The sequence below is a fragment of the Psammomys obesus genome, unplaced genomic scaffold (genome assembly GCF_907164565.1).
Source record: "Psammomys obesus unplaced genomic scaffold, mPsaObe1.curated_primary_1811, whole genome shotgun sequence".
Classification (NCBI taxonomy): domain Eukaryota; kingdom Metazoa; phylum Chordata; class Mammalia; order Rodentia; family Muridae; genus Psammomys; species Psammomys obesus.
This window is the reverse complement of record NW_026585504.1, coordinates 50,984,656-51,010,081: the sequence shown is the minus strand read 5'-3', so window position 1 is coordinate 51,010,081 and position 25,426 is coordinate 50,984,656. Positions and strand designations below refer to the sequence as shown.

Below are 25,426 nucleotides of genomic sequence, written 5' to 3'. Positions count from 1 at the left end.
GCTAATCCTGTTAATACTCCACAATTAACCAGACAATTACACTGCTGCCATCCATACCAGAGCATAATTTCCTTAGAAATTGTAATTCAGATTTGCACTGTGATTTTAGATGTGTGTTTTGAGACAGAAACAACATTCCCAAGCACTTCCAATATGGCAAGAGTATGTGAAGGATGTCATTCAAAGTAAAAACAAATGGGTTTCCAGCAGGAAAGGTGTGTGTGTGCATGGTATGTAGCTGACTCAGTTATTAAAACGCTTGTCATGCAAGCATGAGAAATTGAGTTTGGATTCTTAGTACCCTGGTACACTGGGAATGTACTCTGGGCACGGTATGAAGACCTTAATGGCAAGTCTGAGATAAACAGGCTCCTGAGGCCTACCAAGCCTTGTACCCAGCCTACTCAAGTCAGAGGGCTCTGAGCTAGGTGAAGGTACAGTGTTAGTAAAAGTAGAGTGAAGAGTGCAGGCAGATCCATGGAGTTCATGACCAGTCAGTCTAGGTAAATTGGTGAACCCATGGTTTACAAAGAACTCTTATCTCGCAGAATAAAATGAGAAGTAGTAGAGAAAGACATCCTAATGTCAATCTCTGGCTTCTACACATACCCACATGAAACACACAGACACAGACACACACACACTGTGGGGGTTAAGGTAAATGTTATAACAATGAAATTCCCTTTGGCACTTTCTCCTTTGTACAGTGACTGAGTATCCCCATTTTGCATCATTTCTGCCTTTCCTCCTGATCTAGGATTTACAACAAAAGTGTGTCCTGCTGTGAATAAAACAGTGCCCAAATAATTAGACCACAAGGTCTCCCATCAATAGGTTGCCAATGTAATGACAGATCATTTTAGTGTTCTTCATCTTTTTTCTCTGTCCCACAGGGTGCCCTGACAATTTCACCGATTCCCAATGCTTAAATCCCATTAATGCTTTCCAAGGCTGCATGAGGCTCATCTTTATTGATAACCAGCCCAAGGACCTCATTTCAGTTCAGCAAGGTTCCCTGGGAAAATGTAGTGATTTACACATTGATCTGTGTAGCATCAAAGACAGGTAATTATTGTCTTGTCTCCTCCATTCCCCTACCCCTTCCCATTCTCACTGTTTTAAATATGAGTTTCTTTAAGCAAAATTCTAATCTGCTAACATTAGCCACATTAGACATAAATGAATTGCCTAATGGAAAATATTTCTGAAAGGATTTCAGGCCCAGAGAAAATGGATTAAATTAGTTGAGACTCTCTTCATGTTGACTTGCAGTAAATGAGATATGCAAATTAAATCAAAATACAAATTTGTGAAAGGATTAAATCTTTATGCATAAATAACATTTGATTACTTTGAAGTTAAGAATAAAGCATAAAGGAGGGAGAAATTCCTCTTCCCTAAACCATTTGATTTTTTGCCTGTTGTGGGTAACTTTCTGATAATGTCACAAGGCTTCAGGAAATCTACAGCTATGGCTTTGGCTGTGTTCAGCATGGATGTCTTCAGTCAGGGATGGCTGATCCTGACTGACACCAACTCCACCCACTGTTTCTTTAGTTCCAAGGAGACAAGTTAGTAGGTTAGGGAGAATCAGTACTTTTATTCTACAGCCCAGAGGTCTAGTATGACACTCAGTTTCCAGTTGCATCTCTCTTGGGATTTGCCTCCTCTTGTGGTAGAAATTTCTAGATTTAAAGTCAGAAACCACAGAGAATGGATGCTAAATTTCAGTAGTATTTTTCCATGTTCCTTCAGTGGCACCTACCTAATTCATTCTTCTAATTCTGCTTGGTCCTCTTAAGATATCAATGAGCCAGTGGGGAAAGGATTTGTTAACTGCCTTCCTAAGTGTTGGTGTTCAAGGCCGCTGGATTCATTAAAAAGCTGTTGTTATAAACAAAAATATACTCCGAATTGTGAAACATGCGGTACCAATAAGGACACATGATACAAGTAGCTTGGTCCAACTCAGAGATTGAGGAATGTGATGGAGGAAGTTTGGGTAGGTGATTGAATTATATCTTCAAGGATGAGGAATATCATGTTTGGCCAAAGTGAGAGTAGACAGAGGTACTAAGAGATAGTGCCACACAGGGATCTTCTATGAGACTGTTTATCCAGCCATGGACCATGCATGGATATAACCAACAACCCCTGCTCAGACACAGCCCATGGCAGCTCAGTATCCAAGTGGGCTCCCTAGTAAGGGGGACAGGAATTGTTTGACATGAACTCATGAGCTTCCTCTCCCCCCTGAGGGAGGAGTAGCCTTGCTAGGCCACAGATAAGGACATTGCAACCATCCTGAAGATACCTGATAAGTTAGGGCCAGATGGAAGGAGAGGAGGACACCCCCTCTCAGTGGACTAGGAAGGGGGCAGGGAGGAGGTGAGGGAGGGAGGGGAAGAATGTTAGGGAAAGAGGGAGTGGGCTACAGCTGGGATACAAGTGAGTATATAAAATTATTTAAAAATAAAACAAGAAATTAAACAGAAAAAAAGAGATAGTGCCACAAAATAGAAACAAAACATGGTTTTTAAGTGTTACCAATTCAAAATTCTTTTGACTTTGAATTTAAAATCCTTAGTTCCTGGATGGAGTTTATAACTAACAGCATATGATAACTTTTAGCAATGAATAATTCCTGAGAAACAAGTAAGTAATGACTTGTCTTGTAATCCACCTTCTCTTAGGTTTAGATGACATGTTATAATTCAGCTTCTTTGCTATAAATTTCAGCTCATGGGTCATGCAGGGAAGGCACATGGCATCCACATAGTTGGGGATGTGGGCCTGGAATCATCAGAAAAAAATACTTGTGCTAGAAGATTTTGGTTTAATGCTCTTTATGAGAATTGAGAAGGAACCCCATCAGACTTGGCTAGAAACATGAGTTGAGAAAAATTTAAGGTAGAGATAGAGGAGTTCAGGGGTGAGCGTCTCAGTCCAAGGGAGAAATAATGAAGAGCATCAAGTGCCTTTACTGGGGAACATGGGAAATCAGCCATGCAGAACATTCTCTCTGCTAATGCTGGAAATGACCACTATAATTAGGTGGAACTTTATCACACATTTCTGATAATATATCATTGCACGTGGGATCAACAACATACCACACCTTTTGATTTTTGTCCTTTCTTTTTTTTTTTTTTTCCATTTGACCAGCTGGGAAAATGGGTAATAAAATGTGTGCTTCATTAAAATATTCTAATCGAGAGGTCTACAAATCAAACCTACTACAGGAAATGGATACCCATCCAAGTTTATATTCCTGACAAGAGAAAATCTTCCCAATTCATCAACTGGTTCAGCATTTATGTGTTACAGATCAATATAGGGATATTGTCAATTGAACACTGTTTGATACCTTAATATACAATCCAGGAAGCTCTCATTATTTTTGATTACATAAAAGTCATTGCCATCTACCTTGCTCCATTAATTTTGTGTAATTCCAGTCATGAGTAATTATATTGCATACAATTGTGTCGTGTTTGATTGTGTAAAGCGAAATTCATTATTTTCTTTAGCCGGTAAATGGTGTGATTCTTTGAATTCACTCATTTTCTCTAACAAAATGGAAACCAGCGTTCAAGTCTTTGTTTGTTCTCTTACAGATCTGATTTACATTTGTTTGAAATCTGGGAGGGTGGAGGAGGGGTTACAAAAGCAAGTGTTTGCTCTTAACTTTTGTAATAAATATAAAGTCATAATGAATGTACATACACATGTAAACTAATAGCAGCAATAGATGTGAGGAAGGAAAATACGTGTTATGGATGTATAAAATAAAGAAGCAATTTGTTAGACAGAGGTCAGGCCAGGAGAGAAAAAGCCTCACTGCTTGAGGAAGCAGGCATAGGTGGTTCTCTGGGGGCTCTCTAGCCATCTGAAACAGTGAGCTCCGTTCATGAGAAACTACTCCAATATTCTGCTTTCCATGTGTAAATCAGTGTGAATCTGTTAGCCAGCTGGGATGAACTTGCATACTAGGGAGACCAGGGCTGGGGCTTTTGGCTACCAAGACCATGAAAGCCTAAGTGTCCCTTCTTGGGCAGCAGATACTACCTCGTCTATCCTTGCCTTCTATGTGCTTTTTATCCTTCACAGACAAATGGGGCCCACCTCATCCTGCTTTCTTTTTCTAGTTCTCAACTGTGCCTCTTGTATATTTAAATGTCTTAGTGCAGGTCATTTAAGAGGGATATCAGATATAGAACAGACATGGCAGTCTTTAAGGAAAAGGCACAAAATTTCTGAAATCTTAATGCGCTTCCCAATGAGCTCTTTCAAGCCCTTTGAAAAGATGTCTGCAGACTGGTAAGCTCTGCTTCCTCTGAGCTGTTTAAAGTCAACCCTTGAAGCACCATTTTATGGCTGGAGAGCTGTCTCATTGTCTAAGAGCACTTGCTTCACAAGCATGAGGATCTGAGCCCAGATCCCAGCACACATGTAGCAACCTAAGGGTGGTAACACATGACCATCTGTAATCTTAGTGCTATAGGAGATAGAGGTTCCTGGAGCTTTCTGGCTGCCAGCCTAATTCAGACTAAGGACAACCACAACAAAACATACTTACTATAAGCTCCAGGTTTAAGAAAAAAGATCACACCTAAAAAAAAATAATGAGGTAGAGAATGATAGAGGAGGACATCTGACATGCTCCTCCTGCCTCCACATGTACACAGGCATGTAAGCATGTGCATACATGCACATAACACCCCTGCACATACACACCAAATAATGTGGATAAACCTTTATTCAGACTGACAGACTCAGATTTCTATGCAGCTTTCTGGGAATTCCAGAGAAAATTTGGTTGCCACAAGTTAAATTCCCTGTGGAATACCCTGGTACAGCAATACAACTGAGAGAGATTCTTAGATATCATCAAGTCCCAGTTCTGAACATACAGAAATGGACTTCATATTCATATTAAAGGTGCAAAATAGATGATGGAATCGGTGTTTATTGTCCCTGGTCTCTGGTATTGTGTCCTAAGATCTTCTAATTCCTTTAAAAATGCAGATCAGGTACTTTTTCCACAAGATGGGTCACATATAAAACATTGTACTCAGTTTCCTGTGGCCAAATGTGTCATAAAACACAATTTCTCCCTCCATATCTGATTCTTGTCCTAGCACATTTTCTAAGAAGAACATGTGTCTCATTCTCTGGTCAATATTCTTAGCTTCTCAGCTTGATCATGAGGAGCTGCAAACACAGAGGATAGGAAACATGTTGGATAACTTCCATACACATAGTCCTGCTGCATCCTGGCCCATGTGTTAAAAGCAGTGTGTAATGTAAAAAGATTGCATTTGGGGTAATATACATGTCTTAGCTTTTCGCTAAAACTGAAAGCCTCTGGGTCAGGTGCCAGGAAAGCCATGGTAAGGGCAATGCCCACACAATCTGAGCATCTCTCTCTAAGTGAGAAATGCTAGAATATAATATTCTCTCTTAGTGTGTGAAATGGGCCAAAATGAAAACAGGATCCTTTCTGTGTTTTTTTTTTTCTTTTTAAACTTACCATTTTTTTTTGTCCTGTTTTATGGAACAAAAGGAAAGACTGTGTTTTATGTAGAAGTTACACATTCTTACTTCTTTTTTTTTTTTCAATTTTATTTTATTTTTCTTATCAGTTACATTTTATTAACTCTGTATTCCGGCAGTGTCCTGATCCTTCATTCCCTCCCAATCCTACCCTCCATCCCTCATCTCCACTGTGCCCCTTTCCAAGTTCACTGATAGGCGGGGTGACCTCCTCCCCATTCATCCAATCCTGTTTTATCAGATATCTTCAGGACTGGCTGCAAAGCTCTCCTCTGTGGCCTAACAGGACTGCTCCTCCCTTGGGGGGTGGGGAGGTCAAAGAGCCAGTCATTGAGTTCCTGTTAGAAATAGTCCTTGTTCCCCTCACTATGGGAAAACAATTGGTTACTGAGCTACCACAGGCTACATCTGAGTGGAGGTTCTAGGTTATATCCGTACATGGTCCTTGGTTGAATGTCAGTCTCTGAAAAGACCCTGTGCCCAGATATATTTGGTTCTTGTGGAGCTTCTATCCTTTCCCCATCATACTAACTCCCCTTCTTTCTTATGATTCCCTGTACTCTGCTGAAGGTTTGGTCATAAGTCTTTGTATCTGCTTTGAAAACACTGCTAGTTAGAGTCTTTCAGATGCACTCAGTAGACTCCTGTCATACATTCAATGCACATCCCATCTGTCTTTCTAAACAAGGATTGATCATATTACCCCATGTCTGCTCTCTTAATTATCTTTTTTAGGTATATAGATTTCATTATGTTTATCATATCTTATAGGTCTATATAAGTGAATATATACCGTGTTTGTCTTTCTCCTTCTGGGATATTTCACTCACAATGATCTTTTCTAGATCCCACCATTTGCCTGCAAATTTCATTATTTCCTCCTTTGTGATTGCTGAGTAGTATTGATTGCTGCCTACAGATTGGGAAAGAATCTTCACTAACCCTTTATCTGACAGAGGACTAATATCCAGTATATACAAAGAACTAAAGAAGCTGAAAAGCAGCAAACCAAGTAATCCAATTAAAAAATGGGGAACAGAGTTAAACAGAGGATTCTCGACAGAGAAATATCGAATGGCAGAGAAACACTTAAAGAAATGCTCAACCTCATTAGCCATCAGGGAAATGCAAATCAAACCGACCCTGAGATTTCACCTTACATCCATCAGAATGGCCAAGATGAAAAACTCAAGTGACAATACATGCTGGAGAGGTTGTGGAGAAAGGGGAACTCTCCTCCACTGCTGGTGGGAATGTAAACTGGTACAACCACTCTGGAAATCTATCTGGCGCTTTCTAAGACAATTAGGAATAGTGCTTCCTCAAGACCCACCTATACCACTGCTAGGTATATACCCAAACTTTGCTCAAGTACACAAAAGGGATACTTGCTCAACCATGTTTATAGCAGCTTTATTTGTAATAGCCAGAACCTGGAAACAACCGAGATGTCCATCAATGGAAGAATGGATACAGAAATTGTGGTATTTTTACACAATGGAATACATATTATTTCTTTTAATTATCTGTACTCCACAGTCCTGTGAAGCTCAACTCTATCTTCAAGTATGGCCAGTGCCCAATATCATAGTGAGCAGTGCAACTTGGTATAAATGAAGTTTCTAGGACTATGAAATGGTTCAACAGTTACAAGGTCTTTTTGCTTTGGGAAAGGATCAGTTTCATTCCCAGTAGCCACACTGGTCACTCATTACCTTTGAAACTCTGGCACCAGTAGATCTGACTTCCTATTCTGGCCTCCATGGGCACCTGCATTTCCATGCCCATAGTTCTATACAGACAGAAACATGTAAGTAAATCTTATAGGAGTGAGCTATAGATGAAATATATAGGTGCCAACCTGCAACTGGGAAAGAGATATACTAGCAATTTTAAGATGTTATCATGAAGATACTTAAAAAAATTCTCACATTTGAGGTCTCTTGTTTCTATTGTTTGGTAAATGAGGTAGAGATGTTGAGAGAGCATTCAGAAAGCTGCTTTCTTCTATTTGCCCTTCTGAGAGAGAATTAAGCATCTTCACTAGGGTCCTCGTTTAATTTCTTTAGGTCTGTGAATTGTACTATGGTTATCTTGTATTATATGGCTAATATCTGCTTTTAAGTGAGGATATACTATGCATATCCTTTTGATTCTGGGTTACCTAACTCAGGATTAACTCTTCTAGTTCCATCCATTTGTCTGCAAATTTCATGATTTCCTTGCTGTTAATAGTTGGGTAGTATTCCACTGTGTACATGTACCACAATTTCTTTATCCATTCTTCAGTTGAGGGACATCAAGGTTTCCATATTCTGGGTATTACAAATAAAGTTGCTATGAACATAGTTGAGCAAATGCCTTTGTTGTTTTGTGAAGCATCGTTTGGGTATATGCTAAGGATTGATATAGTTGGATCTTGGGATAGTGCTATTCCCAATTTTCTGAGAAAGGGCCAGATTGATTTCCAAAGTGGTTGTACAAGTTTGCACTCCCACTAGCAATGGAAGAATGTTTCCCTTTCCCCACATCCTCACCAGCATGTGCTGTCACTTGAATAGACACCAGTAGTGGTTAAAGAGAGGGGGTAGAATGGGAGCCTAACACAGATGTCCTTTGAAAGAATTCACCCAGCAGCAGATAAAAGCAAATATTGAGATTCAGAGCCAAAATTTGGGTAGAGCACAGGGGTTAGGGGATAGAAGGACGTGGAGGGGACAGGAGGAGAACAACAAATCCAGCAAATCTGGGTCTCTCCACCTGGAGGGGTGGCATAAAGAGACTGAAGTACCAACCAAAGACCATGCTTGGAGAGGACCTAAAGCCCTGTGCAGATGTAGACAATAGTCAGCTCAATCTCCATGTGAACAGGGGGGAACAGGGGTTATCTCTGACATGGACTCTGCTGTTTGCTCTTTGATCACTTCCCCCTGTCGGGGCAGCCTTGGCAGACCACAAATGAAGAGGATCTTGTCAGTCCTGGTGAGACATGACAGGCTAGGGTGAGATGGTAGAGAAAAAGCTCTCCCCCTTTCTCTGGTTTAGGGAGGGGGAATAGGAGGTTGGAAGGAGGGAGGGAGGGAACTGGAAGAGACGAGGGACAGGGCTATAATCAGGATATAAAGTGATTAAATTATAAAAAAAATAAAATATATAACTTATAAAAAATGAAGAATAGATAAAACCATTACCCACAAGTGTTGCCTACACCACCTTTTTGAGAAATACTTAAAAATGCAGTTTTGAAACAAAGAAGCTAAGGAAACTTTTGCCATAGATAGAAAAAAGAGAAAAAAATAGGACTTTAATTTCCTAAGTCATTTCTATGAAACAGACACATTTCTAAATTAATAATTAGAAGAGAAAAGATTCCTGTGTTTGGATCTATTCCCAGGATCAATGCCTCAATAAGCCTTCATATGACACTGATAAGGGCTTGAAATCTGTTTATCATATAAAAGAGGCCTCCTGTCATACAGCCAATGTAACATTTGTTTTGTTCCTTATCTTTGCTGTTGTATCTTTTTTAGGCCTGAGGGGGGGGGGGGTTGTTCTGGTCCCAAAGCAAGCACTGATTGCCATTGTCAGAATCATTCACAGATACAATTAGAAGTTGCTCCTGTCCTGTTCCCTGTTTTCTCTCTCTTCTGATGTCTGTTCCTTTGCCTTTCTGAGTGAGGGTTGATCATCTTACCCAGGGTTCTCCTTCCTGCTTAGTTTCTTTAGGTGTACAGATTTTAGTGTGTTTATTCTATAGGAGCTCACAACAGAGGGCCTCTGAAAGACTCTACCCAGCAGGGGACCAAAGCAGATGCTGAGACTCATTGCCAAACTTTGGGCAGAGTGCAGGGAATCTTATGAAAGAAGGGGGAGATAGAAAGACCTGGCGGGGACAGGAGCTCCACAAGGAGAACAACAGAATAAAAAAAATCTGGGCAAAGGGGTCTTTTCTGAGACTGATACTCCAGGAGATAACCTAGAACCCCTACAAAGATGTAGCCCAACTCAGGCTCCAACTGTGTAAGGGGAACAGGGACTGTCTCTGACATGAGCTCAGTGGTCTGCTCTTTGATCATCCCCCTTGAACAGGAAGCAGCCTTACCTGGCCACAGAGGAAGATAATGCAGCCAGTCCTGATGAGACCTGATAGGCTAGGAAGGGGAGGAGGGCCTCTGCTATCAGTGGACTTTGGGAGGGGCATGGGAAGAGATGAGGGAGGGAGGGTGGGATTTGAAGGGGATGAGGGAGGGTGTTATAGCTGGGATACAAAGTGAATAAACTGTAATTAATAAAAAAATAAATAAATTTTATAAAAATATGGAAAAGTTGTTTATAATATTTGAATTGGTGAGAAAATTGGATCCATCTGATCATGTATCATTATTGCTCATGTGTAGTCACCATCACTTCAGATACCCAAAGGAAGTACTCATTTGTCTACTTGTGAGATAGAAAAACTGGTATCAACATATACCACCTTACCTTACTCCAGAATCAAGCTCTAGGTTTTGAGGTGGTACATAGAGCCTGTACTATTTACATTTTGGCCCACATTATCATACAATCTGTTATCTCACCCTTTTCTAGACAGCTGTATGTTTTCATAAGGATATGTATGTCTTATAATTAGAAGGCATTAAAACCAAATGCAGATGGAAATCATGTCTCTATTGTTGTTTGGAAAAGGGATGACTGAGAGCAAAAGATAGAAAGTTCTTTAATTTCAAAGCAAAGGAGTCAGCAATGGGTTGAGCATGTGCAGTCAAGATGGCATTTCCTTGAGTAATCTACCTGCATATATAACCTAGTGTATCTTCTGGACAAGTGCTCAATTCTTCTGTTTGAGATTTCAAATTTCTTCTAGAGGTTTACCCTTATATTAAAAAATCTTTTAAACATGGTTTAATAAGCTTCTGTAAAGATTTATATCCTACTACTAGAGAATTCTATGGACTCAGTTGAACACACCTCAACACTGGCAAATGTGGAAGAACAGGCAACCAAAAGCAGATAGTGACTTGAGAGAAATGAGATTAATTTGTATTGTTTGGGTCTCCAAACACTGTTTTCCATAAACTCATGTTATAGCTACCATACCTAAAATATCACTGACTTAGTAGTAGCAAAATGTCAGAAGCACCATTCTACCTGTTTTTATACATTCTGAAAGGCATATTTTGACTAAAATAATCAAGGTAGGGAGCTGTCCTTCATTTGACTTAAGAAAATTATCTAAGAAATGGCTCAAGGTTTGTAATTTGACCTAAGAATTACATGGGATGGAGTAAGAGCTCATTTACTATCATGTATATTTTGCAAACATGAAGATTTAAATTCATTTCTCACATCCATGTAAAAGAGCTGGATACGGTAGCAGACACTTCAATATTATCCAGGGGAGGTGAAGATAGGTAGACCATTGGGGCTCAGTGGCCAGGCAGCCTAGCCTCGTAGGCATGCTTCAATCTAAAGAAAAACAAATCATAGTAAGATGAACAGAACCTAAAAAATGACATTTGTGAGTATACTCTGGATTTCACATGCACCTAAATACATGTGTCTATGCATGAACAAATATACTCCACATTTTTCCCTGACTCTTACACACCAGAAGAATTCTAAAACTCCACATTAGCACTTATGTATAAACATACTTGATGTATTTCCTCACAATATGGGAACCTCCATTGACTCCTGAAACACATCTAGCGCCTACTTGCTAAGAGATTGCTCATACTCCATGAATATTGTCCTGTGCTCTTGTCAGAACTTTCCTATTTTTTTTTCAACATGAATTTTATTGCCCTGCAATTGATGGGGCAACAAGAAAAAGTGTCCTTGAACCTAGAGTGTATGCTCTGACTTCTGCCTTGCTCTGGCTTGCTTGTGTGTTTGGGTGCATGAGTTTGATTTCACTAAAATGGAACATGCATTCACTCACATGTAGTGTTTGGCACATTTCACTGGGCCAAGAGCCTTGATAACAGTTGAGAATGTAGCTGAGTACTGAACACGGTCAATGACCTCTGTCTTCAGAAACCTCTGTTAAATTTGTTAAGGAAACAGAAATGATGATGACTATAATTATTACTATTATATATTTTTTCTTTTTCTTCTCTTGCTCACCCTCTTCCTCCTCCTCATTCTTTTTATTTTTAATTAAGTTTTTATTTTTTATATTAATTACAGTTTATTTACTTTGTATCCCAAGTGTAGTCCCCTCCCTCTTTCCCTTCCAAACCCACCCTCCCTCATCTTCTCCCTGTCCCTCTCTAAGTCCACTGATAGGGGAGGTCATCCTCCCCTTCCATCTGACCCTAGCTTATCAGGTCTCATCAGGGCTGGCTGCAATGTCCTCCTCTGTGGCCTAACTAGGATGCTCCTCCCACAGGGGAATGGAGGTCAAAGAGCTAGCCACTGAGTTCATGTCAGAGGCAGTCCCTGCTCCCCTTACTATGGTACCCATTTGGAGACTGAGCTGCCATGGGCTACATTCCAGCAGAGTTTCTAAGTTGTATCTATGCATGGTCTTGGTTGGAGAATCAGTCTCAGACAAGCCCCTGTGCCCAGATATATTTGGACCTTGTGGAGCTCCTGTTCTCTGCAGGTCTTACTAACTTCCTCTTCTTTTTTTTTTATTAGTTACACTTTATTCACTTTTATCCCCCATAAGCCTCTCCCTCCTCTCCTCCCGATCCCACCCTCCCTCCCCCTTCTTCACACATGCCCCTCCTCAAGTCCACTGATAGGGGAGGTCCTCTTCTCCTTCCTTCTGATCTTAGTCTATCAGATCTCATCAGGAGTACCTGCATTGTCATCTTCTGTGGCCTGGTAAGGCTGCTCCCCCCTCAGGGGAAGGTGATCAAAGAGCAGGCCAATCAGATTATGTCAGAGGCAGTCCCTGTTCCCATTACTATGTAACCCACTTGGACACTAAACTGCCATCTCCTCCTCATTCTTATTTCTCTTCTTCTTCCATTTCTTTCCTTTGAGAATGGATGTCACTATTTGTGCAGCCTAGCTCAGATGTCACTTTCTAGTTGAGGCCGGCCTGGAATTGCATTCATAGTAATCCATGCACCTTAGGCAACAAAATTCTAGGATTTTAGGTGTGAGATATCATGCTTTGTTAAGATACAGAATTTGACCAAATAATCATGGAAATAATTGAATGTTTGCAATTTCTACATACAACATGATGATTAGAAGATTAGATTAATGAAGATTAGAAGATAGTCTGAGATGGAGGCGTATGATGGGGTCAAAAAGAGCAGATGTGTGTGTCCTCATAAAGCTTTATGGAAAGTTTTCTAAAGTCACTGACAATCACTGTCAATGAACTTCGAAGAGTCTACAAACTCTGATATTGGGCTCTGTCCTGTGTACTGCCTGGGCATTTCTGTTTTCTTTGAGCCTGAGGGGTCTGAATGTAAAATTCTGTTCTCCTTTCTTGAGAACTTTTTTTTTAATTTTTTATTAATTACACTTTATTCATTTTGTATCCCCCCATAAGCCCCTCCCTCCTCCCCTGCCGACCCCACCCTCCCTCCCCTTTCTGCATGCATGCACTCCCCAAGTCCACTGATAGGGGAGGTTCTCCTCTCCTTTCTGATCTTAGTCTATCAGTTCGTGGGAAATAGTAAGAGCTTGAGGGGACGGGAACTCCACAAGCAGAGCAACAGAACAAGAAAATTTGAACACAGGGAACTTCCCAGAGACTCATACTCCAACCAAGAACTATTCGTGGAGATAACCTAGAACTCCTGCACAGATGTAGCCCATGGCAGTTCAGTGTCCAAGTGGGTTACATAGTAATGGGAAGAGGGACTGCCTCTGACATAATCTGATTGGCCTGCTCTTGAGAACTTTTTAATGGGAATTTTAGACAAAGGTAAATTTCCCATGTATCCTAATAACTGTCAACTTGATAGAACTGAAAAATCTCTAAGAGTCAACCTTTGGCATGTATGCAAGTGAATTTCTAGGTTGAGGTAATTGAGGTAGGAGGACCCATTCTGAATGAGAGCAGCACCATAGGATAGGGTCATGAGCTGAATGAAAAGGCAGTAATTAGAGCACTAGCCTCATCCATTTCTGCTTCTTTCCTTCACATATAATGTGACCAGCTCTCTTGTGTACCTGTTGCCATGCCTTCCCCATCATGGTGGACTGTATACTCTAAAACAATAAGCCAAAATACACCTTTCCACCCTTAAGTTACTTTTGTCAGGACACTTTGGTGAGATAGGAAACTACTATATTATGTTTTTTTGTCCAGTTCTAAGTATACATAGAACTATCATATCTTCTTTGGTACTCCATACTTCATTTTCTGCCTCTTCCCCAAACTCTTCACTGGCTACAATTGTTAAAGCCTTCTAGTAATTAGTTCCTACTCTCACATACTTTACACCTACATTCACTAAACATGAAAAAAATAAGCCTGCTTTTATATCCAAAGTCAACACCAGATTGAAGGTTGGCTATTTCAGAGGGAAGTTTGGTGAGTCCCATGTTTCTCATAGTGACAGAAGGAATAAACATTGTAGAGGTCACTCCAGTTACCAGTCTTGCTCATGCTAACCTGAAACTCTGGAGTGTGTGTATGAAGATTTGCATACTGGTGGAGGGACCATGAGAACCAGTTGGCAGTGGTTTGGACAAGTTGTAAGGAGAGTAGAACAAATTACTACTCTTTTCAGTGATGTTAAATAATAGACAATTATTCCTCAACTTCTACAGCATCTCAGAAGCACAGGAACCTGGAGGTTCACACATATTGTCTTCCTCAATCACTTTCAACTTTGTATTTTGAGACAGTCTCTCACTGAACCCAAGATCACCAGTCTGGCTACTGTAGAGTACCTTATTAGCATATGTGAGGCTCTCAGAGACATCCCCAGTGCTGTCTGAATGAAATAATACTGTATCCAAAGCCCCCTAAAACTAACCTCCCTCTTATAATTAATACAGTTCTTTCCTTGTTTGACTAAATGTCCTTTAATGTCCAGCTCTAGTAATTGCTTGTATTTGCCTTCTAGAAGAGATTATTTTTATGTCAAATATGGCATTTTGCTGAGAGCAGGTGCTTTACCCTAAGTCATAACTTCAACACTATGATTTGCTCTAAGTGATTGGGGATGAATTGTATATGAAGTCTACACAACAAAACAGCATCCTTTGCTGTTAGATATAGTATTTACTCAAGATGAAAAATAAACTTAGAAAATTTTGGTATCCACCTAAAACCCTTACCAATGGGGAAAGTATGAGAATGAATTGGCAGACATTTGAACACATAGTAAGGAAAGTAGCACACATTGCTGATGTTTTCATTGCTAGTAAATATTTCCCACACATTTTCAACATGTCAGAACCATAGGAAGTGGCACATTCTCATAGCTTGAGCCAGAGTCTGAAATGCACTTTCCTGTAATATACACTCAAAACAATTAAATAATGACTTGGATCTAAAAGTTAGGAACTCATCCCTTTACATATTTCTAATCTTGAAAAATTCCCACGTGGTTAGTGCCAGATTTTACTCCACTTGAAAACCAAGAATGACTATTATAAACAACACTAGTGCCAGCTGTCATTATTACGAGGTGTGAAGTGCTCCTTGTGTAACCAGTAGCTAGAGAGAATATTTTTGTTTAGCAAGGTGATCGTAAAATTGGACAAGCAAGCCACAGCAATGTATCTGAGCAATGTGATCTATAAATATTACAGTGGGAGGAAGCACACTAGCACAATATTCTTATTACAGTCTTGCCCATGTCTGCAATGGAAAGTGAGTATGGAGAGAAGGCAGCTCCAGAGAAAGAAGAAGGTAGGATGTCAGTGCTCTTCCCATAATAAGATGTGGGAAAGGACCATGTAGCTTCTGGAGGCCAGGCTGGCACTGTTAAGTTGGCTCTGTTTGTCTTGCAGGAATGGTAGAAGCAGTGGCACTGAATGGTGCTCACAGGTTTGTGTCCAAGTCAGCTCTTGTCTGAAAGTGAAATTACTGAAGAATTCAGATTTTTCATCAGCCCAGAAAGCAACCATAGAACTAAACACACTATGGAGCTGACATTGACAAGTTTTAAATGGCTTTTTCAAGTTATGTAAACACCAAGTATTTCCATTATAAATTTAACAGATTCTTGAGAAGCTTTGGGACTTTTAAAATAATGTTTCCCATTGAAAATTCAACTGTACAGCGAACAGGTCTTTGTGAATCATCTGAAAGATACAGGATAGCATCTAGGCTGAGCTACAGCATACAGGCTGTGCCTGTAACATCGCTGATGCCAAAGAAAGAATGTGTCACATGAAAGGCTGATAAGCTGAGACACGAATAAGGAAAAGCAAGTGTATGGATAGAGTAGGGCATGAGTATCTAAGCAAAAACCTTGTTCATAATGGATGTTTGAAATAATGGCACAAACGCCAAACAGAAAACAGTAGGACAGGGTCAGTTACACAGCTCGGTGTTCCCATAGTCTTGGTGGCAAAGTCGATTAGAATCTCTCCCTTTGTACTTTGAATGGAAACTATCCTCCAAAGGTTCCTCACCTATTAAAAAGCTTGTGTGATTTTTAGGAGGTAAAGACTAGCTGGGGAAAGTGGATCACAGAGGTTGGCCCTTAATGTTTGATAACCAAGGCCACTTACTGTCACTTTCTTATCCCTGTGGTTGCACTGTGTCCAGATGGGCTTTCCTTTCTGCTGTCAGGTGCTCCCACCTGATGTCATGTCTTCACTGCCATAATGGAACCCATCACCTGGAACCATAAGCCAGATGAAACTTCCCCTCCTGATGCAGCTTTCATTAGATGTTTTATCACAGCAACTGGGAAAGAACCTAATGAAAAGCACATGTTCTTGGTAGGGCTGCAACTCAGCGTTGGCTTTAATGAATCAAGTACAGGGGGTATAGAGTACACTATTCATTGGAACGTTTGTGACAAGAAACATGTTCTGTTTTCTTTTATGCTGAAGTGAGTGCAGCTGTGATGCTTATGAACTTGGAATACTATTATTGAAACCAGAAACTATTTTTTTTAATTTATTCAAGTTTAGTAAATTTAAATTTTGATTGATATCCAACCATCCTTAATCTGATGTTGGATCAGAGTCTTTTCAAATATTTTAGTTTCATTACATTGAGCAAAACATATCGCCTAGCCTAGTGAAATTATCGAGTCCCAGTAAAATTATAATTTCTAGAATCATCTTGTGAGCCATAATCTTATATCTCACATCAGTCTTTTGTGAGATTTGTTTGCACAGATCATAATCCTTGTGCCTGGTACTCCTATAAATACACTAAATGTGAATTTTAGGACCCAGAACCCTGTAAACTGTGAGTCTTGTTGGATGATGAGTTCTGAGGAAAAGATCATTTAAAGGGTCTCCATAAAAAGCTTTTGAACTCATAATTTTCCTGCCTCTGGCTCCTTCAGCAAATCCTCCCTTATCAGTGGACTGGAGAGGTGGGGAAAAGGGAGGATAGGATTGGGAGGGGAGGAGGGAGGAAGGTAAAGGGGGGTATACAAAGTGAATAAGCTGTAATTAATAAAAATAAAAATAATTAAATAATTAAAAACCTTTTTTACTTCAGCTGATGTGTGTGTGTGTGCATGTGTATGTCATCCAGAGGTAGACATATGTCTTCTTGTATTGCTCTTACTTTATTTTTCAAGACAGGTTCTCTCACTGAATGTGCCATCCTCTAAATTCGGTAGACTAAATGGCCAGAAAGTCCCAGGGACCCTCCTATCTCTATCTTCTCTACCCCCAGAATTGTAGGTCGGTGATACCACATTCAGCTTGTTTTTTGAATGATTACTGGAAATATTTGTGTTATATTTTGCTCATTGGATCATCTCTCTAGCCCCTCACCTGGTTCTTTGTATTAGCACAAATTAAAGCTTTGCATGTCATAACCTAACACATACTTTATGCTACACATAAAGTAATTCTAAAATTTGGTCCCAGTTCTTTTGGCTTTTAACACCATATTCTGAAATACTTAAGAATAATTAGGACATATTTTTAAATGTATAATTTAGACACCCAGAACTGTAGATACTCAAATTAAGTTGTTCTGAATAGAGACTGTGTTTGTGTTGTATCAAATACCCTATGAGAACTTTGAGTTTTGAGTCAACAGATAAAATGCATTTGTGTATTGGGAACATCATCCAAAACTTTTTCCCTACATACATGCCAGGGAGCCAAACTGCTAAGTCTTCCTTATATTAACCATGGTCTATAGAAAATGTTTCTTTGTCTAAATAAATTTGAGAAATGTCAAAAAATAAAAGTTAATATTTTTTTCTACTGGATCTCTCTCTCTCTCTGTCCTCTCTCTCTCTCTCTCCGTGTGTGTGTGTGTGTGCGTGTGTGTGTGTGTGTGTGTTGGACAAGTGTATACTTTATATGTTTGTAAGCTGTAAGAGAGGAAGTCATTGGAAGCAGCCTACAGTTTCACAAATACAACTGATCACTGTAGTGGTTAATATTGGCTCTTAATAAGATAATATCTAAACTCATGTAAAAAACAAACATATGCGCATGTCTGTGAGGGACTTTCTAGATTGAGTTAACTGAGGAATTTGTGTCTTTGATATGAGCAGCACCAGTACACAGAGTGAATCCTAGAGAGAATGAAAAGGAGAAAGGAGCTTCTTGGTAGCATGTGTCTCTCTGCTTCCTGACTGCAGATGTAGTTACAACCTGCTGCTTCAGCCTGTTGCTGTACCTCCCCTGCTATGATGGATTGTTCCCTCAAAATGAGCCAAAACACATCTTCTTCTCTTAGCCAGATCTGTCACGTGGTTTGTAATGGCCACTTGTGGAAGGAAGTGACTGATATAGCCGTGACAGTCTTCTCTAGGTGAAACTGCTTCTCAACATATTTCTCAAAATTCTGCTCTAGACTTAATAAATCATCATGAACACCAGGCATCCTTAGCTTTCACTGTTGTCACAAACACTGCACTGAAGGGAATTAGGGAGCTGTAGGTAGACACTGACAACCCTGTCCTCTTCTCTGCAAAATAAATGTTTCTGCTTTCTATTCTTTTCTCACATAGGTTTCTTTCTTCCAGAGTTGTAGAATTTGTGCCTTTGACTAGTTCATTTAGAGGATTACAGTTGTTTGCTTGGCTTCTCCAATCTTAAATCCCCAAGTGACTTTTTGGTTTTGAGCCTCAGTTTTGTGAAGATAGTGATACTTTCTTACAAGGTTGTTTTATTGGTCCGTTAGAATGATTCCTGTTACAGTCTCTATTGACTTTATCGCATTAAATGTGAATTGAACACAGGGCAGAGGCAGTGGCTCTGTTTTACACATGAGAGAATTAAGCAAGAATACAAGGACACTGAATCTGTCTTCCCTACCTCCAAGGACCCAAAGGTAACCAACACGTGCAGATTTTTCATCAATCTCGGTCAGTTTTTCCAATGATGGTGAAATTGAACTGGGTACAGATGCCAGCCAGAGTTTGGGCTCCAGGAAAAAAAAAATAGTGAATGAAATAGGAAGCAGAGACTTGAGTCCCAGAAAGAACAGGAAGGGTGAAATACAAGTTAGGTATGAAGGGAAGCTTTTAAATAAAATTGAGAGGAGACTTCTGCCAGCTAAGAATTGTCACATGACATTCCATTACACATGAGTAAAAATGCAACTGATAAACAGTTAAGGACTGGGATTTCTGGTACCGGTTGTTATTGTTGATTTTAAAATGACAGGAGAATTTTCATTGAAAGTGAGAGACTTATGTAAGAAGTGGGAAATAGTAAGAGCTGGAGGGAACGGGAACTCCACAAGCAGAGCAACAGAACAAGATAATTTGAACACAGGGAACTTCCCAGAGACTCATACTCCAACCAAGGACTATTTGTGGAGATGACCTGGAACCCCTGCACAGGTGTAGCCCATGGCAGTTCAGTGTCCAAGTGGGTTCCATAGTAATGGGAAGAGGGACTGCCTCTGACATAATCTGATTGGCCTGCTCGTTGATCACTTCCCCCTGAGGGGGGAGCAGCCTTACCAGGCCACAGTAGAGGACAATGCAGCCACTTTTGATGAGAACTGATAGACTAAGATCAGAAAGAAGGAGAGGAGGACCTCCCCTATCAGTGGACTTGGGGAGTGGCATGCATGCAGAAAGGGGAGGGAGGGTGGGATCGGCAGGGGAGGAGGGAGGGGCTTATGGGGGGATACAAAATGAATAAAGTGTAATTAATAAAAAAATAATAAAAGATTTAAAAAAAAGAACTATTAAAATGGAAGACAGGATATGCAAAAAAAAAAAAAGAGAAAGTGAGAGACAATGATAGTAGAAAATTGTGCCTGCTGGTGTTGAAATAGATGACTGTGGAATGTCTTTTCAAAGCATCTATAATTTGTGGAGTGTATGTGTGTGTGTGTGTGTGTGTGTGTGTGTGTGTATGTAATATAAACATTTGTATATAGAGATGTATATTCCACCAAGCACATAAGCATGTCTCAGAGGAAGATGTCATCTATCCTATTCTATCATGCTCCAACTTTTCCCCTTGAGACAAGGTCTCTCATTAACCGTAAAACTAAGCTGGCAGCTACCAACCCCCAGTAACACTCCTGTCTTTGTTCCCCACAGTGCCAGGGTTATGGGTGCATTTGGCTACATTCAGCTTTATTTCAAATGTGTGTTCTGGAGAACTGAACTCAGGAGACTACCTTTGTTTGACTAGCAGGTGTTCTTGCCACCCTTCTAGCCAAGTACCTTTAAATTTGTCTGTTTCAGACTAGGGCCTGGTATACTATTACTACTACTAGCGGTGCCGACTAGCTTTTATGTCGTCTTGACAAAGGATGGAGTCATTTGGGAAGAGAAATCCTCGGTTAAGAAATGCCCCCACCAAACAGGCCTCTGGTGCATTGTCTTGGTTGATGATTGATATGCGGTGGGAGAAATGCAGTGAGTGTAGTGCCACCCCTGGGTTGGTGATCATGGGCGCTATATGAAAGCAGACTGCAAAAGCCAGTAACTAGCATTCCTCCACGGTCTCTGGACCAGCTCATGCCTCCAAGTTCCTCTCCTATGTGAGTTCCTGCCCTGACTTCTCTGTGTGATTGAGTGAGAGTTATAAGCTAAAATAAACTCTTTCCTTCCCAAGTTCCTTTTAGTCATGCAGTTTTATCACAGTAATAGAAATCTAACTAAGACACTGGGAGATCTTGAGTTTCCTCTGGTGTAGATACTGATAGCAGTCTGGTTCTTGTGTTCTCAAAAGAGAATAATACAGACAATGCACAGCAATAAAGCAAACAGCTAAACATTTTGAAGGAAACATCTTCATGGTAAGAGTGAACAGACTGAGCAGTGAAGATCCTGATTCTGGCTCGCTTTGGGGCTTGCATTATTCTTCTCTCCCTTGTCCCCTCCTTTTCCATGCTGGGCACTATGAGGAAAGGGGTGTACATTTTTTTTGGAAGCCCAATTTACTTCAAGCTCAAACTACTAGTAGTAGATGTCTGTACGCTATGCATGGGGGCTAAGGGCCATTAAAGTTGAAAAGTTTGCTAGAGAAAAAGAAACAGTATGCTCTATTTGTTCCTCCAGAGAGGATGCTAGGTTTGAGTGACCCAGTTAGACACAGTCCCTCATCACCTTTTGTTCTTTATATCCTGTTGTAATGACCTCCGTCATTGCATCCGCTTTTGAGGACCTGAGCTGGCTCAGCTGGGGTCACTATCACTGATGCTGGTTCTTGTATTATTATTATTATTATTATTATTATTATTATTATTAATTATACTTTATTCACTTTGTATCCCCCCTGTACCTCCCTCTCTCCTCCCCTCCCAATCCCATCCTCCCTCTTCCCCACTCGTGTCCCTCTTCCAATCTACTGATAAGAGAAGTCCTCCTCCCCTTCCCTCTGATCCTAGTCTATCAGGTCTCATCAGAAGTGGCTGCATTGTCTTCTTCTGTGGCCTGGTAAGACTGTGCTCTCCTCAGGGGGAGGTGCTCAAAGAACAGGCCAATCAGTTCCTATCAGAGACAGTCCCTGTCCCCATTACTATGGAACCCACTTGGATACTGATGCTGGTTCTTTGTATCCTGTTTGTGTGTGGGGGGTGTGATTAGTCAGTTCTTCCTAGAACTAACTCCTGCTCCATATTAGCACAAGTTCTTCTGAGTGGTTATAATTTCCTTTAATGCCTTGCTTTTGCCAAGTGCGTATGAACCCATGCATCCAGACAGGGCACAGATGCCATCTTTCAAGGTTTGCCAAATTTAGTGAGTAGGAAGGGCTCTTTTGATAGTGGATGCCTCAAACTGCAGAGCAGCATATTCACCACTCTGGTGGTTTGAATTAGAATGGCCTTCATAGGCTCTTAGGAACTTTTTGGTTGGGAAAGAGAAGGAGGTACACTCTTATTGGGGAAGGTGTATCTGTGGGGGTGGGATTTGAGATTTCAAAAGCCCATGTAATCCCCAGTTCTCTTTGCACCCCTCTCTGCCTTGTGGTTGTTGTCTCTATATGGAAGTCCTCAGCTACTTATCCAGTATGATGTCTGCCTGCATGCTCCTCTGCTTCCCACTCTGATGGTCATGGATTCACTCTCTGAAACTTTAAGCTCCAGATGAACTGTTTCTTATTTCAGTTGCCTTGGTCATGAAGTCCTATTACAGCAATAAAAATGTGACTAAGACACCAGTCCAGAACCCTATAAATTAGAAAAGTGAACAAAAAAAAAAAAAATCAAAAGCACTGGAAGTGGAAACTCTGGTGGAAATCAAGTCCCAGGTTTGGCATGCTCTCTCTCTCTCTCTCTCTCTGTGTGTGTGTGTGTGTGTGTGTGTATGTGTGTGTGTGTGTGTATTCTGTATTCTGTTGTAGAGATTTGTTTACCCCTTATTTATATAATGTAAATACATCTTTTTCCTTTCCTAAAATGGTTTAAATTGAGGATTTGAGAATGTCAAACTAACCTTATTAATAAGAAGTTTCACAATTTTAAACACTGAAGTGTCTAAGCAAGTCTAAAGGCATTAATTATAATCATGTGAAGGAAGATTTAATGCTGTCCTTTCCATGTTTGTGTGTGCGTGTGTGAACTTGTACAATATTTGACTAGTGTGTAAAAGGCCATGGGCAGAATCTCTAGTATGTCAAAATCTAAATTATTCACCTTTTTTTGCCATAACCTTCATGGATATTGGACATAGATTTTAGTTAAAACAATATTCAGAGTCTATTCAGATACAAAATCTGGAATTAGTTCTTTGTTCCTGGAACCATTAACAGCAGCTGTTATTTGGGCTTATTAGAGTAAGAGCCTGAACCTTAGTAGCCAACTAGCAAGACAAATGTATCCACCCATGCTCAACAGGCCAATTAGACCAACAAATGGTAATGAAAGCAGAAAAATGAAACATACTCAATATGGCCACTTTGGGAGAAGTAAAAGAGAGGTCCAATGGTCCTCCACTCCCTAAAACTGTCTTTGAAATCCTTACTTGAAGTTCAAGTATAATTTAAAGGCAAGAGGTGTGCATAGCTGAGTAGTCCTGGTCAAGGTTTGGCTCTGCCACATCCTATCTCTGCTGCAGTGTGTCTGTAAGGTGGCCCATTGAGGTGCAAATCTTTCTATAGTAGTAAGTATAATAATAAGGTTCCTAGGGAAATAAAATTTCCCTAGGGATTGCTTTTTCTTCTCTCACCAGGCAATTCCTAGAGAAATTACAATTTCTTTGAGTCCATCTTTTCTGGTAGCCAAACAGAGAGTCAAAATAGCCTTAGAATACTTTCGTTCCTGTCAGCACCATGTTCTGCCTGTGTGGCTCAGTTTCCTACTTTTCTTTCTCAAATCTCAGTAGCAGATCTTCACTAAAGCAAAGGGGAGGACTTCTCAGGCTGGGAGGCAGGAGTCTCTGCTCAGGTAGACAAGATGTGCATGGAATGTAAATGAGAAACGCTAAAGTGGGGTCTCTCTCAGTAGTCGATGCGGTTAGCAACAACAACTAAAAATATGCCAAGGAGTGTTAACTAGGATATCGATATGTGAAGAAGGTCACTCTCCTTTTCCACAGGTTCCAAAAAGAAATATTTTTTTAAAGGAATGAAAATAATTATAGCTCATGGCTGTGTCGGGGGGCACCTGCAATACGGATGCAGTAATGATGAATTCACACATATTCATATTCTACCTTAGTATGAAATTCTCACAAGAATCTGGATGTCATTTTTTTCTGATTTGTACAAATGATGAAACTAATGTGCAGAAAAGCATAAATAATTTCAAATATTCATTGCAGTGGGATTTGAGTTTGGTTGTTTCCCTGAGATCTGGGTTACAGGAATGGAGTGTATCACCTCTGTGAATGATTCCAAGCTGTCCCACCCTAGAATACACCAAGAAGTCCCTGGCCAGCACCAGTCCCTTCACTACTCTAATGGGTATCTTTTTAAAATTGTTATGACAGAACACATAATGAAACCAACTTAGGGAGGAAGGTTATGATTTGGCTCACATTCTGAAGGTATACAATCCATCCTGTTGGTAGAAGCAATGACAGCAAGATCAGGTTGCAACTACTAAAATTGTATCCACAGAAGGAAGCAGAAAGTGAATAGGCAATGAGTCTGAGCTAGAAAAACCTCAAGGCTCCTCCCAGGAACCCACTGCCTCCACAAATATTCCGCCTCTCAAGGTATCCAACACCTTTCTTAAAATCGCCAGGTGGAGACCAAATGTTCAAACACAGGACCCCAGAAAGAACATTTACATTCAAACCACAGTAGCCTCATGGTTCCTATGTTTCAACACTGCATCCTGTGACATAGCCCCTTATCCTCAGGCCTTCTAGAACCACATTCATTTTCATCGCATCACATGATCTTTAGAGTTAAATTTAGAATAGCAGAACAAAACCAAAAACCTCTCGAGTTGTTTAAAATTTAAAAAAAAAGGCCTTTAATGTTCATTCTTTCTACCATTCTAGAGCCTGTGGCAATGACCATGGCTGTTTTAGCTGTGGTGAAGCATCCGGATAGTTTTAAATGCTAGAAAAAAAGAACTGGAGCATCATACTTGCAAATAGTTGTTTACAGGGGGCTCTTCCAAATAAGGAAGTGGGCCAGAGTGTTGGGAAAGAAAGGCTGTTGAATGCTCAGAAGCATGTGACTGTTTCACTCAGTAGCTCTTCCTATGTTCATATGCTAGAGGATTTTGTTGTTCGTGATCCTTAATTTCTAGGTGCCACCTGATGGTGGCAGGTTTCCAAACACAGCCTTAGTACAAACCATTAGTCCAAAACAATGATGATAAGGCTAGTTTATAGAAGAAATAAGCCATATTTGAAAGTGATGTCTAATTGAATTATAGACAAGTGACAAAATAAGGAAAGACTGAGAGAATAGAATCCACACAACACATACAAGAACAGAAAGGAAAGAGAAGCTACTCAAGAGCAGTATGGTAGAGTTGAAACAGTAAAGTAGGGTACAGTGGAGAAAGAGTAAAGAAGATAGCACAGTAGAGGACAGCAGAGTTCAGTAGAGACGACAGTAAAGTAGAGAAGAGAGTATAGCTGAGTACAGTAGAGAGTTCATGGAGACAGTAGGGTTCAGAAGATCAGTAAACTTCAGTGCACTTCAGTTAAGAGCACTTGAGTTTATGCAGCTCAGTTCGTGAAGTTCAGAGACAGTTTTTCTAAGCAATTCAGTGAGAAGCTGAGAGAAACAAATTTGAACCAGTTTGATTGGAGAGGAGTTTTGAGCCAGAACAGCTGAGTTGACCTACCCAGCCAGAGTTCAGAAAGAACTAAAAAGGGTAAGCTTCTTCAGCAGTGAGCCTCCAAGACAACAATTACATCCAGTG

General features: G+C 40.3%; 1 protein-coding gene across 2 annotated transcripts in view; it reads left to right on the top strand.

The window, feature by feature from the left end:
* The window catches only part of LOC129672149 (contactin-associated protein like 5-1), a 784,596-nt gene that overhangs the window by 409,661 nt on the left and 349,509 nt on the right, over window positions 1–25,426 (top strand). For both annotated transcript variants that reach the window (XM_055601442.1, XM_055601432.1), the window contains exon 10: window positions 894–1,065. In XM_055601442.1, the coding sequence (XP_055457417.1) occupies window positions 894–1,065 (172 nt within the window). The remainder of the gene's footprint in view (window positions 1–893; window positions 1,066–25,426) is intronic.